At 53.5% G+C, this 16,490-nt stretch overlaps 1 protein-coding gene across 1 annotated transcript; it reads right to left on the bottom strand.

The window, feature by feature from the left end:
* Positions 1–2,837: 2,837 nt before the first annotated feature.
* LOC114694189 (cysteine and histidine-rich protein 1-like) lies at positions 2,838–16,416 on the bottom strand. Its single transcript, XM_028870971.2, is given in 5 exon segments — positions 2,838–5,634; positions 7,172–7,383; positions 8,010–8,248; positions 16,046–16,257; positions 16,260–16,416. Coding segments are annotated over 5 exon segments (1,197 nt in total). The 5' UTR covers positions 16,402–16,416; the 3' UTR covers positions 2,838–5,242.
* Between the last annotated feature and the right edge of the window lie 74 nt (positions 16,417–16,490).

Consider the following 16,490-nt stretch of genomic DNA (forward strand, 5'->3'; position numbering starts at 1 on the left):
ATTCTCCTGCCTCTGCCTCCTGTATCCTGGGATCAAAGGCCTGTGCCACCACACCTAGCTTGTAAGTTTTACCTTTAAATTTTTTGATTATTATTTTATCCATATGGATATTTTGCCTGTATGTGTGTCTGTGCACCATGTGTATCTAGTGCCCATTGAGGCCAAAAGAAGGCATCCCCTAGAACAGGTGGTAAGGGGGCTGGAGAAGATGGCTCAGCACTGGCTGCTCTTCCAGGGGACCCAGGTTCAATTCCCAGCACTCACATGGCAGCTCACAACTGTAACTCCAATTCCAGGGGATTAGACACCCTCATACAGACATACATGCAAGTAAAACACCAATGCACATAAATTAAAAGAAAAATAATTAAAAATAAAATAAAAAAGTCGGGGGGCTGGAGTGATGGCTCAGCAGTTAAGAACAGTGGCTACTTCCAGAGGACCCAGGTTTAAGTCTCAGCACTCATATGGCAGCTCACAACTGTCTGTATTAAAAAAAAAAAAAAAAAAAAAAAAAAGATTTATTTATTATGTATACAGTGTTCTGCCTGCATACCAGAAGAGGGCACCAGATCTCATTGCAGATGGTTGTGAGCCACCATGTGGTTGCTGGGTATTGAACTCAGGACCTCTGGAAGAACAGCCAGTGCTCTAAACCACTGAGCCATCTCTCCAGCCCCAACTGTCTGTATTTGTAACTCCAGTTCCAGGGGATTGGACACCCTGACACAGACATACATACAAGCAAAGCATTGATGCACAGAGTAAAAACAAAATAAATCATTGAAAAACAAAATCCAACTAGTGGTGGCGCATGCCTTTAATCCCAGCACCCAAGAGGCAGAGGCAGGCAGATCTCTTAAGTTCCAGGCCAGGTATACAGAGTGAGTTCCAGGTAGCTAGGGCTGCACAGGGCTACAGAGTGAGTTCTTGGAAAACAAACAAACACAAAAAAGGCAAGACAATACAAATAAATAAATAGTTGGGCATGAGGACTTACTGGAGCTGTCAGATGCCCTGGGGAACAGCAACTTGTAAAGGACACAGAAGGTCTCTGGATGTAAGAAGGAGTGTGTGCTTTCTGAACTAAACAGAACAACGTTTCTTTTATGTGGGTATCGGTATTCCCAGAAGATGCAGTAAAGACACTTGAAAACTGTACAGCTTTGTACTGAAAGGCAAGTGAGTTACAGTCTTGGCTGGAGAACTGAAACGAATACAGATTCCTCACCTGCAAAGGGCCTGGAACTGTCCTTGGAATCCTGTGATTTGGGGCATTCTCTTCCCCATTACCTTGAAGACCAAACACTTGCCATGACTTGGAGCTCTCACCCCTGGCTATGAAGCAAGCTCACACTCGGCATCTATTGGACTGTGTACTGAGGGTCCCAGTGGAAATAATGCAGGACCCCACAAAGCCAGAGAAGCGGGACTTAGAGGAGTCTTTCTCTTTTTGAGTCAGGGTCTCTTCCCATTGCCGCCCCCGCCCCTTGGTTTTTTTGAGACAGGGTTTCCCCAATCAGCCCTAGCTGTCCAGGAACTCACCTTGTAGACCAGGCTGCAGAGATCCTCCTTCGTTTGCCTCCAAAGTACTGGGATTAAAGGCATGAGCCATCACCACCACCATTAGACCTTGAGTCAGGGTCTTATGGAGCCCAGGCTGGCCTCACACTTAACATGTGGCTGAGGATGACCTTGAGTTCCTGATCTTTCTGATTTCACTTCCCAAGTGCTGGGATCACAGGCATGTGTCCACCACACTTGTTGGCAGACAAGTTTATTTTCTATTGTAATCAAAACAGTGGGAGCTGGGAGCACACCTTTAATACCAGCATTCGGGAGAGGCAGGTCGATGGATGTCTCAGTTCAAGGTCCTCCTGGTCTACATAGTGAGTTTTAGGACAACCAGGGCTCTCTAGAGAGACCCTGTCTCAAAAAACAAAAACAAATAAACCAACCAACCAAACCCCCCAAGCCATGGAGTAGAACACCCAGCTAGACAGATGGTAACATCTGCTGAGAAGAGTGATATGGAAGGCTGCAAGCGTGTGGTAAGATCTTTCTTGTGGAGTTGTGCAGGATGAAAAGGAAACTCAGACACAGACAGGCCTCCTATGAACAGCAGCTGTTAGACTAGGTCCTGACGGGTCTCAGGATGTCAGAGTAGCTAGAGGCCTGCATTGCCAGCCCTTTGTCCATCTGCCTCTGAAGGTAGGCTGGTGAGGTGTGTGAGAGACACTGTGAGGGAAGAAGGGTGGATGGGAGGAAGGTCCAGAATCAAGAGGCTTGAGACATGGAGCAGGCCCCCGGGGCTGATGGGGAGACCATAAATTCTTTCCCTCTAGCCTCAGGGTTCATAAAATAGGAACCTGATGAGATCCGGCGGCTCCACTGCACTTGGTATTGTGTTGTATGAAAGTGTGTTCTCAGACTGTGCCTTGCCCCGGAAGACTGGATTTTACAAGCATTAAAAATTATTATTATTATTATTATTATTATTATTATTATTATTTGGGGGCCACACATGCCATGGTAATGTGTGTTAAGTCAGAGACAACTTTGTGGAGTCAGGTTCCCTTTTGAGGCAATCCAGCTTCTCTATCCAAGTGCTTCACAAGACTGGCGGCCTGGGATGGGGCACAGGCTCATCAGCAAGAGAGTCTAGCAGAGCAGAGGACGCCCCACTCTGAGGCTGTCTTCTGGTAAGGAAACACAGACAAGACATGGTTTGGAATATTTTTTTAACTACAGGTACATACAGAAAATACTCAAAATTCAAACCACAAAACTGACATGTAGGTCATTTCCAACAACCATAAAAACACTTCTTGCTCTGCTCTTTTAGAAAATTATTTTTATTGTTTTGTAAATGTCTCACTTTGGGCCAACGGAGGGATGTGGTGCTCACAGGAAGTGGGGATGAGTCAGGTGGAAGGAACGGGGGAGAGGCCTGGCTTGGCCTATGCAACCCCCTCTGGCAGCCTCCCCAACACCTGCTGAGGCTGAACCCCTCTCCCATCCTCAGAGACAACAGATAAAGAGCCAGGTTAGGACAGCAAGATAACAAGATTCTGGACACAAGCCAGGAGACATGGTGTGCGCCCCCCCCCCATAAAGGTCCCACAGTGACGATGCTGAAAGGTTTGTACGCCAGTCCCTTGCCTAGCCAAGAGACAGACTAGTCTTCTCCCTGTCTGCTTCCTCTAGGCTGGAAGGCTCGCATGACACTGTCACTGCTGCACGTGACAGTCATAGTGTAGGGGCCGCACTGAGCATGTCACTGAGAGGCCTTAGCAGTTCTCCTGGGTACCGTTAGACGCACCTCACCCCTACGTGGGTCTCACCTGGGCCCTGCCCCCACCCTCTGTGTGCCTCGGGGTATGTCTCTGAGCCCCTGCCACCGAGCTGGCTTGTGCCCATGGGGAGTAAGCCTCCTTTCCTGTTTCTCCCCTCCGGAGACCTTCAGGCTGCCTTCTGCGAGTGAGTCTCTCGCACATCCAGACACAGGTTATTAGGGCAAGCTGGCTCTGCCCTGCCTTTTCACACCATCACCGTGGAATCTAGAGGGTCTTCCAGGGGGGGCCTCCTCTGTTTCCCAAAGATCCTCTGCACCTGCCAGGTGAGCACACTTGAGAGGCTGTCCCTAAAGGCACTGCTCCCATGGATGTGCTGGAATCGGGCATGGGGTCCTTGGTAGTAGGCAGAAGCCAAATAGGGGCCTTCTCAACCCTCCCGGCCAGGTCACATTAGAAGAGAACTCCCACAAGCCCCATGCAGTAAGCCAAACAAAGTGCTGAAAAACTTCTAAGCCCGTGAGAAGAGGAGGGCCACCCTGGCCTATTCCTGACCGTGCTCAGGAAAGCAGCTGAGGCCTGTACCCACGTCACAGTTCCTTCTCTCCATTCCTCAGCCCTTTGCCCTCTGTAAGGTCAGGTGGGTGGAACATTAGCACTTGAGCCCACATGGTCAGGACTACCCTGTCCCTTAGCTTGGAAAGCACAGAGCAGCTCAGGCCCAGGCAGTTTGCATGGGGTGGTAGGAACTACTGTGAGGCATGTGGAGGTCTGGTTAGGGCAGAGGAAACCGGTTCTTTGGTATTAAAGCAACAAAAAGCTATGATAGAAGAGCCTCATCTCCTAAGCAAAGACGACGACGGAGGCAAGCCCTCCCCTTCTCAGTATCTATCTCTGAGGAACCCAAGGAAGTGAGCGCCGGGGCCCCACCCTATCAAGCATGGCTGCTTCATATTCCGTGAGGCCCTAATACTTGTCCTGCTTACAACCACCACTCAGAGCATCTGTGAATGGCCCAGCAAGGGGAAGGCCTACCTTGCCTAGGCAATAAACCATGCTGCTCTGCCTTGGTCCTGCGGTGCCCCCACCTCCATTAAATGCAGGTCTCACAGACAGTGGCTACCTCCTTGGCACCCTGAGGACACCTGGCCCTCTATGCTGAGTTAAGCGAATGGACTATATCTCACTAAAATCGTATCACTTAAAAGAGCCTGTAGAGTTTAATTTTTTCCTGGAAGAGACAGAATTTCACCCTGCATTCCGAAAACATTTGCTGAGTCCTACTAGCCAAGTCCTGCTTCCTCTGAGTGGTCAACGGCTGGGGAGCCCAACCCTCTCTGGCTCACGGGCCAGGCTTTAGTCCCCACCTCTGATAAGACTGTGGGGGAGGCAGTGTCTCTTAAGTCTCTCCTGGGGTACACACATAGGTGCAGGATCGGGGACAGGACAGGCTCAGACCACCAGGCCAAACCAAATCTCCCATGAAGTCCGTTCACGGCCACGCCTTCCCCTCCAACAAAACAGAAAGTAGGAAACAAGGCTGCCTTTTTAATTGCAATCAAATATGCTGTCTGAAGTCAGCCAGGGCCCCTGAGCCCGGCCAGGGAACCACCGTGCCACCTCCATGTGAGGATGGGAGCTGGGGTGAGGGTGGTTGGCTCCTTGCCCTCCTCACCACCTGTACCTGAGGAGCCCAGAGTACTGTTTCCACTGTGGTCAGCCCAGCCTCTGGCTGCCTGCAGGAGGTGGGAGGCAATGGGGAGGAAGGTGAGCCAGAGGCAGGGACCCCGTTGCACACGCATGCAGACTTTCTCAGTGTTAGATTTTCTTGGTTCGCCTCCTTTGCTAAAATGATCAGATAGCTGTGTGAAGCTGCTGCCAAGCCGGGGAGGGGTGGGACAGCACTACTGGACTGCAGCCCTCGGCTCCTCAGGTGTCCCGGGCCCGTCCTACTTCTGTATCTGGAACAGGAAGAGCCGCAGGTTAATGTTCTTGGCGGCCAGCAGCTTGTTGCACTCCACCGAGTCGATGATGGGCAGCGGCACGTAGTCCGTCTCGTTGCTCTCGTTGGTGAAGACGAAGTGGTAGATGACGGGGCTGATCCTCACGTCGTCGTAGGGGCCCTTGAGCAGAAGGAAAGAGCACTCCAGGGGCGCCGTGACCTTGCTCTTGAGGAGCAGCTGGAAGGAGAGCGTGCGCTTGCACGACAGGTTGGGGTTGCGCTCCGAGTCATTCACGCGGGCCTTCAGGACCCACGTCTGGTTCAGCACTGTGAACCGGGGCGTCTCATAGTACAGGCGCGTGATGAAGTCGTCAGTGCGGTAAGGCCGGAACTGAACCTCTGTGGAGACAGACAGGGCCAGACAGCCAACTGTTAGTGCTGGGGAGGGCCAGGGGGTGGCGCCTTCCCCAACAGGCCAAGGACAGGCTCAGCCAGGGAGGAAGGCAACTTACCCAGATAGCGCGTTCTACTTGTCACAAGGTAAGTCAAACGCAATTATGGCAAATGGAAGTGCACAAGCTTTGGGGAACAACTACAAACAGAATTAACACCAATTAGCTGGAGAGTCCTGGGGCTGTGGGACATTAGGCCATGTGGCCCAGGTGTGGCCAACCCACAGAGCCACCCTCCTTACCCTCAGCCCCCTGTCCCCGAAGGGGCGGGGTAAGCAGACACACAGACAGGATACAGTTCTGAGAACAAGTGCACTTTATTGGTTCTGATACAAAGCTGCCAGAAAAGCCGGCAGGTGGGCATACGGTATCTGGTCCTGCCCAAGGGGAGTGCCAAGTCCTTGAGGTTGCACTGTGGTGTGGGTTCTGCCCCGCTGTCTGTGGGGCTGTCGCTCAGCAGGCAGAGCTGCCTTTGCAGTCCTGTGGCTGGCACGTCCTGCTGTGGATGTGTGGGCTCTTAGGCAGCCAGCCAGTCCTTCTTTCGTGGACAGGGCTTCCCACCCAGCCTCTGCTGTAGCCACATGGCCTGGCCCACCCAGACCCCACAGGCCATGAGATCAGCCAAGGCTACCGTTAACCAAGAGCCAGAGTTTTCTGCTGATGCAGGCCCCTGGGCCCTCTGCATCTCAGGCCTGTTTGGGCTAGTCTAGGCAGCATAGCATGACTGACTGTCCAAGACTGCCCTGGGTGCTCTGAGCTGGCCACCTGCTGTAGGCTGAGCAGTAGAGGGAATGAAGTTTCCCTGAGTGGGCCCAGTATCAGCAGGTGCTTCTTGTTCTCTGGCCCAAGTTGTGGCCTGGCTCCTGCTCCCCGACATGTTCAGAGCTGGTAGCAGATGCCTGGGGGCCATGAGATCCAGTGAGCATAGACCCAGTCCATTCTACTCCTGTGTGGGCAATCCACTCCCAGTTCTACAGTTTGAGCTGAGACCCTCAGCTTGTTCTGGAGCCCTGTCCAAGCTTCTTGCCAGCCTCAGGAGGCCCTGTGGCTTTCAGTGAACATCTGCAGACAGGACCTGACTTGATGGAATGTTCTTCTTGTTCTGTGCTCCAAAGGTAAGGCCCCAAGCCCCCAGACTGCCCCAAATACACCCCATTTTCTAGTTAGACCCAACATCCCAAATCTGTGGAGCCCCATACAATGAGGGGGAGGTCATCTTGCTGGGGAGGTGGGCAGAGACAGGGGGGACAGGTGGGAAGGACCTCTGTAAGAGCCATGCAGGTGCATCCCTCTTTCTGCTCACGCTCCAACCTATCTTCTTCCCCAAGGCATCTTCCTGTCCACCTGGAGCTTGTCCAGAGCCTAGCCTTCGGCGCAGCCTGTGCCCACTGCCCAGAGCCTCCTGCCTCCCTGGCTCTTGGCTGTCAGCCCTCTAGCCCCAAACAGCAGCTGTGTGGCATGCAGGGGAATGTGGGGCGCCTCACCTGTGTAGCCAATCTTCTCAAAGCTGAGCAGGCTGAAGATGCTGTTGTAGAGCTGCATCTCCTTGCGGTGGCTCTGGTCCATCTCGTCTAGGATCTCCATCAGCTCATTGCCTGTCTTGGTTGGGTGAGCACATGCAGCTTCATGCACTGTCAGCTCATGGAAAGGGCCATGCCATGGGCAGCCAATACGCTTGTACTTGCACTGTGTCACCCTGGAAGGAGTTGAGGAGAGTGGTCAACTCTGTGGCTGGGGTCAATGGCCATGCCCAGTAGTCTCTCAGAGGCTACTTCTGCCCAACCACAAACCCTTCCCTGTATGTAGGACACAATGAACTGTGATCCCAGCCCCTTAGAGCACATGTAGGCATGTATGTGAAAGACGCAGGGGAGACTGAAGGAGAGAGAAGCACTATGCTGTTAGCCAACATGCCTCCTGTGCCCTGTACTGCTGTCCCTCTGCCTAGAGCTGTGGCTGCTGACCGTGATACCAGACCCCACACAGCCTCATTCCAGGAAAAAAGTTCTTGGTGCCAGGGCCTTGCCAGGCAAGTAGCTGTTTCTATGTGCCGGGACTGGGTTGCCAAACAAAAGAAGACTCTCTCTCAAACTTTCCAGAGCTTTCAAACTGATCCTGCTGTACTGGACTTTCTAAGGGCCTACCCAACAGCCACAGAGAATCCTAGAGGGCCACCATCATATCCAGAGAGCAACTAGTGGAGACCCTAGCTGTTTTTTGTGGAAAGGCATGCTCTCACCACCTGGGCCTACAGGGTTATCACTGGGCTGCCTATGTGGTCCCCAGGGCCAGCCAACAAGGCCACACCTTCACCGTGGTTACCTGTCCTGGCATTCCTCTTTCTGGTGCCTCTCTAGGAGGGAGCGAGGGAACTGGCGCAGACAGAAGCCACACTCTGAAGGCAGCTCGCTCACAGCTTTCTCCACGGCCAGGTTCCGGCAGCAGAGGCTCTTACTGATCTCACAACGACAGTTGGGACATGTGGCCTGCTCCTCCTTCAGCCGGGCATCTGCTAGTAGGTGGATAAAACAGCCAGCGCACATCAAGTGACCGTTAGTACACTGCGAAGAAGGAGAGGGAGGTGAAGCTCACAGGCCTGTGGGATGCTTGCACGCACGCACACGTGCTCACCCACACTTGCTGGCGTCAGCCAGACCAGCTGTCCTCAGGGAGTTTAGGTGGAGAGAGTAGAGGAGTACCCACTGGTTCCCAAGTCTTGCTGGTACCTAGGAAACACTGAGAGCTGCTTGGAGGGTCATGCTAGACACGGGGATAGAGCTAGCTCTGGTCTTGGGAAGAGCAGGGCCTTATCAGGTCATGGGGGTCCTGGCTACATCTAAAGCAGACCTTGATGGCAACTGACTCAATCACAGTTGGGCTTGGAACCTGGCTTTTCCACTTTCCCTATCATAGAAGCCTGGTTTTTTGCCTGACCTGGAAAAGGTACCCAGCAAGCAGCTGCTCCTGGGGTCATGGTTGCTGCTGAGGCAGGCATTTCCCCCCTTGGCTTTCAAAAGGCTGTTCATGTGGGGACTAGAAATGGCTGAGGCTGGTCAACCCCGGCCCCTCCATAGCAGCCCTTGCTGATAACATAGGTGACAACTAGCAGCTGCTAACACCCAGGGAGGACGACTACCTCCTGGGGTTGCTCCAGAGCCTATGGCAGGCAGGAGGCTAAGCTGGCTCAGGTTAAAGGTAGGTCGGACCTGGTACTGAGTTAGGCTGATATAGATGGGATCAGCAGGAGCAGACCTGCCAGCTGGAGGTCCTTGCTCACAGAGACAAAACTATTAGAACCTGGGTCTCTTATTGAGTCAATATACACTGAGTACCATTTGGTGCCACAAAAGATACTGGATGGGCTGAGAACCCTATACCAGGGTGGGCTTCCACTAGGAGAGAGCCCTCTCACACTGAGAGGGACTCAGTTTTAAAGGGGAGACCAATAGCCAGGTGTGGTGGTGCACATCTTTAATCCTAGCACTTGGGAGGCAGAAGATCTCTGTAAGTTTGAGGCCAGCCTTATCTACAGAGGGAGTTCCAGGACAGCCAGGTCTATACAGAGGAACCCTGTCTCAAAAACAAAAACAAAAAATGAGAAAGAGAGAGAGAGAGAGAGAGAGAGAGAGAGGGAGAGAGAACAATATATCATGCCTACCATTCTGAGGCTGCTCTGTACAGTGTAGTGTGCATTAGGGAAAGAGACATATGTAGCCACTACCTGGCCATGCCAGAACTGCCATGCTTAATAAACCTTAGCTGCCAACTTATTGCTTTAACAGGCTCTCTGAGCCCTCAGTGAATGATGGAATTTACATGCTGCAGACTGATGGTGATAGAAGCTGAATGCAGAATCCATGCCTACAGGGACACCACATGATTATCTACAAACAACCCTAAGTTTGGCTGAAAAATTAAAACATGCACTATGAGGAGAGTAGCCTGGCTGAGCTGGGTCTGGATGAAGAGGACATGGTAGGGGCAAGCCAGAATGTGGGCTACCTGAAGTGGAGATGGACAACCCATCTGCTCTGTCCACCCCTAGAAGTCAATGGGAATGGGCTCAGGACTGGAGCTGGGTATAGGTATGGCAGGTGCTGACCAAGGGCCCAAGTCCCAGTCCTTTAAACACCATCTGCCCAGGGACTTCCTGGGACAATGACTACTGCTCCTTCTGGAAGGCAGAAGGGACTACAACACAAAATTAAATGTTCATGTGTTTCAGAGAGGCAATCTCGGGATGCCCCCATAGAAGAAGGGCGTGACCCCATAGCAACCTCCAAGAACTCTACCCAGACCTGAGAGTGGTGTAAGCTCAGAACTCAGGAGGCAGAGGCAGGACTGTTTGAGGCCAAGACTGGAATACAAAGTGATTTCTGGGCCAGCCAGGGTTACCTGAGACCCTGTCTTAAAAAGAAAAATAAAAAGTTCACCCAGCAAGACACCGGCACTAAGATACCCAAGGACCTTGTGGCCCACCACTCATGTGCACAGCTTTAGTCACATTCTGGTAAGAAGCTGCCTGAGACTTAGGTGAAGCTCTGGCTCAGGTCTGCAGTCACTTTTAGGGTTTAGCAGCCTGAGCAGAGGTGCAGCAGTATTTTTCCTGGCTGCAGCCTGATCCTCTCAAGGCTTCTAAGCCAGGCTGCAGATACTTGCTTCGAATCTCAGCCCAGGCAGACTTGGAAAGGAGTCTGAGGTCCTCCTAATGGGAAGCTGAGGCTGCCAATCCTATCACTAACTCAGTATCACTCCTGCTCCCAACCTTGGAAGCCACCTAAGTCTGGGCGGGGTCTGACCACAGGGCCTATCCTCCTGGGAATTCCAGACTCAAATCAAATTCCACACCACAGGGAAGTGGTGCCTACCCTGCTTTTCTCTGGGTCCCTCTGGGCAAGTCTACAAGGTCTGGGAAGAAAGAGTGAGGTGTCAAGGCCGTGACAGTTGAGCTCCCAATGGCAGAACAAGCCCCAAGATGTTCTGTGGCACACTGGCCCAGCCAAGGGCCAAGGCACACCTCTTGGAGCCCCTCACCAGCCATTCAAGGGGTGGTTTCTAGGTAAGCACTACATAAACAATGCACAAGTCTAGCACCCTCCCATAACTTCCTGAGCAAGACCTAACTTCAAATGTAGGTCCCAGGCAGCCATATTTAGCCTTAGTTGGACACACTGCCTATCCCTTAACTTGTGCCCATTGCCTATTCAGAAGCTTAGCCACAGATGACTCCCCAGTGCCAGCCCCAGTGCCTAGGCATCTCCAGAAGCTGCTCCTGCAATGGCCAGGCCAGGCTGCCATCCCACCATCAACCAGGCAAACTACAGACTTACATCCAAGGTAACACTGTAGGCCCTCTTGTGACAGACACTGACTTGCAGCTCACAGGGTTGAGCTCCGCCCTCAGCCTATAGGTCACCAACAGCATGATCTTGGACTTATCGTCTCTCTGCTGGTCTGTTTCTTCCCGGGCACCGGATGAGGTAGGAGAGGCAATGTGTCACAGCAAAGCTTGACACTCCGATTACAGCAGCCTCGGAACAAATGCTACCCTTGCAGTTATCCATGTCAAAGCCTGCAGAGCTCCATCCCCATGGGGCTGAGGTCCTAGGCTCCTCTAAACTGTCCAGAAACAGTCATTTGCTCCTATACTTCCAGGCAAGCACCTAGCCCTTTCATCTACCAATCTATGGGCAGTTCACATGTACTCAGACAGCGCATATATACCCAGGGCAGGAGTGTTCTATTTGAGGTAGGCTCTCCTTTTGGGTGAGAAGAGGTAGATGGAATAGCTATGCTCATGGAGAAGCCCTAGGGACCCCTGACCCATAAGCAGGTCTTAGAAATGGGTCCTTCACAACTCATAGTTGGCTACATGTTCCCTGTGGTCAGTCGCCTCTTTCAAGCCTGGAACATAGTCCCCACAAATACAGGGGTACCTAGACCCATATGAACACCTACCCTCCCGCTCAGGGTATCACGGACTCCCAGACTCTTGACAGAAGCCACTGGTACCCAAATGCACAAATACCCAAGTGCTGCTCGGCCGCCTGAGCCTCTTTCTAGTCTTCCATGGTGTCCTGGACACAGGTAAGGCTCCATCAGGCCTAGTGGCACCTTGAGGCTTGACCCAGCTTCTTGAACTTCCAGGGTCAAGCACCGGCCTGAGCAGAACTGGCTCCTTGTCCATGGGTACACAACCAATACTGTGGAAGCGAGAACAGCACAAGAGCCTTCTGCTAAGGCTTGAGGTGAAGTCCTAGGCTAGCCACATCCAGGACTCGGGCAGGGCCCAGCAATCTCCCAGAATGTGGCTTTTACTCAGAATCGAACACTGGTTAGATTTAAAAAGGAACTCAAAGTAACCACCAACACACACACACACACACACACACACACACACACACACACACACACACCAAAAACCAAAACAAAAAGCCAGTAGTCCTTCCTTGGATACCTAAGCAGACCTTTTCTCAAGGCTCTTTTCTGCCTCAAAGAACTAATAAGGGGCCAAAGAGTTGGCCCAGCAGTTAACAGCACCTGCTGTGGCTCATAATCATCCATAACTCCTGTTTCAGGAGATTTGAAGCCTTGTCTGACCTCTGCAAACACCAGGCACATACATGGTGCACATACATAGATGTGGGCAAAACACGCATGCACATACAAGTAAAAAGGAGGAGGAGGAGAAGAAGAAAGAACCATCATTATTGTCAGTGCCAGGGACCCCAGGCCATGTGTGTGATTGGAGCCCCTGGACACCAACCAATCTCAGAAGGGTCTTGGGGAGAGATGATGGAGCCCCTGGACACCAACCAATCTCAGAAGGGTCTTGGGGAGAGATGGAGCAAATGTTTTCTGGGCTTTTTCTCAACCAGATAGCCAGTTTCCCATACTCAGAGGCAAAAGCAGAACATAGCCATCTTCTGGGGCCTGGGGCAGAGTAGGAAAGGACAGGAATCCTTGTCAAAGGGAGAACAGACGGCCCCGGATGGGTTTTGTTGCAGTCAGGCCCAAGAGGAAGCAAAGAGGCAGGCAGGGACGTGGAGAGGGCAGCACAAGTGAAAACCTGTCCGACAGTGGAGTAGTGACAGGGGGCCCTGGTCACAGAGTGTCTGGGCTCCTATCAGATATAGCTGGACTCACTGTGTGCCATGACAGAGGCCCATTGAACTGATCCCTGAACTCAAAAGCTTGGGGAGGGTGGAAGGAGGAGCAGAATCCTTGCCAGATGCCGTGCTAAGAGGCTGGGCCTGGCTGACACTCAAGGAAAGGGTCAAGGCTGGGTCTATCTTACAAAAGTCCATACTGGACTACACGTGAAGGATTATAGCAGGAAAGCTAGGGCAAGTAGGTCAGGGCTCAGGCTACAGCTGCAACATTGCAGGCTGGGACTCCCCCAGACAAGGCACCACCATGTGTAGCTACTGACTGGTTACATTGCCCTCTGGCCTCACGAAAACATCCAGAACAGGGAGCCAGCACAAACTGTCTGTCCATCTGCCCAGTCTGGACTAGCTAGTTCTTGTGTGGGTTCCCTCCGGCCTTCATGCCACCCACCAGGCACCTGCCATAGTGCCTGGCTGACTTGGGAAGGGCCCACCCTAGACTCAGGAGGGTGGCTACACACCTTGCTAGGCCAGTTGCCCAGGATATACCTAGCGCCCACACAGAGAACATCAAAGCAGGCACCTGCAGTTCCTGCTGCAGCTCTGACACAGGCCCCGGGCATCAGAGCTACTTGGCTGATGGCCTCGGTCAGACAACCTGAGCAAATTTCCTAGTCTGTGACATGTCAGTGTATGAGTATGGCCCACGGGAATTGGGCCTGCAGCTCCGAAGGCTATCTCAGGACCAGGAGGATGAGCCCACACGTACAGCCTGAGTCTGTCCCTGTCCGCTTCCCTGGCAGCACAGGTGGCGTCCGGATAATACACTCTCAAGTTACCACACACCCAGCCAACTCCAGCAGCCCATGGGGTTCTCCCCACAGTTCACGCCAGGCACAGCATGGTTACCCACTCCTTTTCACTCCAGCAGAGCATCTGAGTCAGTTCCCAGAATGCACGGCATGGCTGGGGCCACCTGGAGCCACGTGCTCTGCTGAGGTCAGGCAAATCTTGCCAGCGAAAGCTGAAGGTGGAAACAGCCCATCACATGGGTTAGACAAGAAGGTGAGCAGAAGATAGAAGAGCTGAGCTCAGGCAGAGGTGGTGACTAGCAGCGGATCCTGGCCGGGGATATTGACATCTGTGCTCAGATCCTGAGAAGACCAGGCAAGACCCCTGAAGAGGCCTGTCTGGTACCTTGGTGGGGACAGCAACAAGACCCTCCAGAGCTACACTGCATATGGTAGGAGACTGCCACAGGTGTTTCTGGCAGTATTCTAAGACACTAGGAAACTTCCTCTCTTCCTATCGCTGCACTCCCATTTTACATGGAATCTGTGCACAGGCAAAGATAATTTGCCCAAGGGCTCTTCCAAAAATCACATGTTCTAAGGAATTCTCCCAGTCTTTGCAGGTGACAGGGAAACAGAAGAGAGATGGGAAGGGGCCTAGTGGCAGAGCCTAGAGATCAGTGTCAATGCCCATAGCTCCTCTGGGTCACCAAGTGTGCTCCAGGAATACCCTGGTACCTTCAGCCTGGGACAGGACCTGGGAAGGCAGCCCTCCATTCACACCACTCCATTACTCTTCCTCAGCTGCCTAACTCCAGCTGCCCAAGCCAGAGCAATTCCTAACACAGTGTAGACTGGTTTGAACCTGCTAGTCTCATTAGTCACTCTGGACAGACGCAGGACGGCAGCTCTCTGTGTAGACCAGGAGCCAATATCATGTGGCCTATCACCATGCCAGGAACAACCAAGAACCTCCTGAATGCCCTGGGACCCCCTTCTATGGCCTTGTCTCGCTGGACTCTCACTCAATCCTAGGAAGGGAAGAGCTCTTCCACGAAGAAGAACCAAGAAGCCAAGACAAGACAAAAGGTTGTGAGCAGGTTCTGATGCTGGATCAGAGGTAGATGCTGGAGCTAGAACCAGCAGCTGTGAGCCGGGCGGTGGTGGCGCACGCCTTTAGTCCCAGCACTCGGGAGGCAGAGCCAGGCGGATCTGTCAGTTCGAGGCCAGCCTGGTCTACAGAGCGAGTTCCAGGAACGGTGCAAAACTGCACAGAGAAACCCTGTCTCGAAAAACCAAAGGAAAAAAAAAAAAAAAAGAACCAGCAGCTGTAGGAAATGTACCTCCAGTTGGCCCCAGCATAACACCTAGGAGGGTGAATGTCCCATTCAGGTCACTGGAATCTCCCTCCGCCCCAACACACACACACACACACACAGACACACACACACACACACCCCAACAACCTCAGGACAAGGCAAGAACAGAGACCCAAAGGGTGGGAAAATAGCCACAAACTAGACCTATGCTGGCCCTCAGCCAGGTCCTCAGTCTACAGAAAAACAGGGAAACAGGCCTCACCAGCCACTTTCAGCTGCTTGAAGTACAAAGAAAGCGGACAGAGGCCGGGAACCGAGGTGGATAGAGACCAGGGAAAGGCGGACAGACAATTCCCACTGAACCGGAGGTCTGCTCTCTTCTACCTGGGAGAGGGCATGGTAGGCCCACACAGACAAGTATGCTGAGAACTCCTGGCACACTGGGTCTTCAGATGGGAAGGGTTAGGACAAAGTTCCTATGCCCTGGCAACTTTGGAAGCCAGCTTGGCATGGGTGAGATGGGCCTGAGTAGGAAAACTGGCCAGGTTGGGGCAGGAGAAAGTACCCAAAAAGTAGGATTTGATGCAGCTGGCTTCATCCAGATTAGGACTGGGGAGGAATGAGAGACCCTTCCTTCTTCCAGTTCTTCAGAAGGAAACTGTGCTTCATAGGGCAGAAAAGGGGGTATACTTAATGTTCAGGCATGGAAGGGCACTCTTGGGGGGGGGGTGTGGCTGCCAGAATTGGAGCCCTATCTCCAGTGAAGAAGCGTCTTCATCCAGGGAGTCTAGAAGTGAGGGGCAGTGTTGATGAGCAGTAGAAAAGGTGGGAGGACACCTGTTCACAGATCTCTGCGAGGTCAGCTGAAAGGGATCTGGAATATGTCAAGGAGGGCACCCTGGGGGGAACCAGAAGACGTAGACAAGAGATCTAAAGAGGAGAGAAGAAATTCAGAGGGAGAAGTAAAGGGTAACACAGAACACGGAAAATGAGATTCGAAGCAAGAAAAGACAAGGAGCATCGAGACAGGAGCAGGGTTTCGCAGGCCTGGAAGGTGGATGTTTGGATAGGAAAGGGTTCCCGGCCACCGGCCCCCGGCCTCCAGGCGACGCGGCGCCGGGTCGGGCCGGCGGCCCTACCTGGTACACGGAAGCCTTGGGCAGGTCCAGGCACACGGTGCAGCACAGCACCGAGTACAGCCGCTCCTCCAGCTTCCCGCTGCCCGCTGCCACCGCCGCCGCCGCTGCCTCGGCCGCCTCGGCCGCCCGCAGCCGCTTCTTGGGCGGCGCGTCAGGGTCGCCGGCCGCCTCTTGCAGCTGCCGAGCGCCGGCCAGGCCTGCCTCGTCCGGGAGCCCGGGCCCGCCGCCTCGCCCAGCGCCGCCGCAGCTGGCCCCGCGGCAGCCCCAGGCCCGGCCCCTACCCCGACCCCGGCCGGCACGGCACCCGCGGGCCCCGCAGCCGGGCCACCCCCGCCGGCCTCCTCGGCGCCGGACATCGCGGCCGGCCGGCCCGGCGGGCGGATGCCGGCGCGCTCGCCGGCTGGAAGTTAGGGTCGCCGCGCGCCCCTGCCGGCTTCTCGCTGCC

Source organism: Peromyscus leucopus, chromosome 20, assembly GCF_004664715.2.
Source record: "Peromyscus leucopus breed LL Stock chromosome 20, UCI_PerLeu_2.1, whole genome shotgun sequence".
NCBI classification, from domain to species: domain Eukaryota; kingdom Metazoa; phylum Chordata; class Mammalia; order Rodentia; family Cricetidae; genus Peromyscus; species Peromyscus leucopus.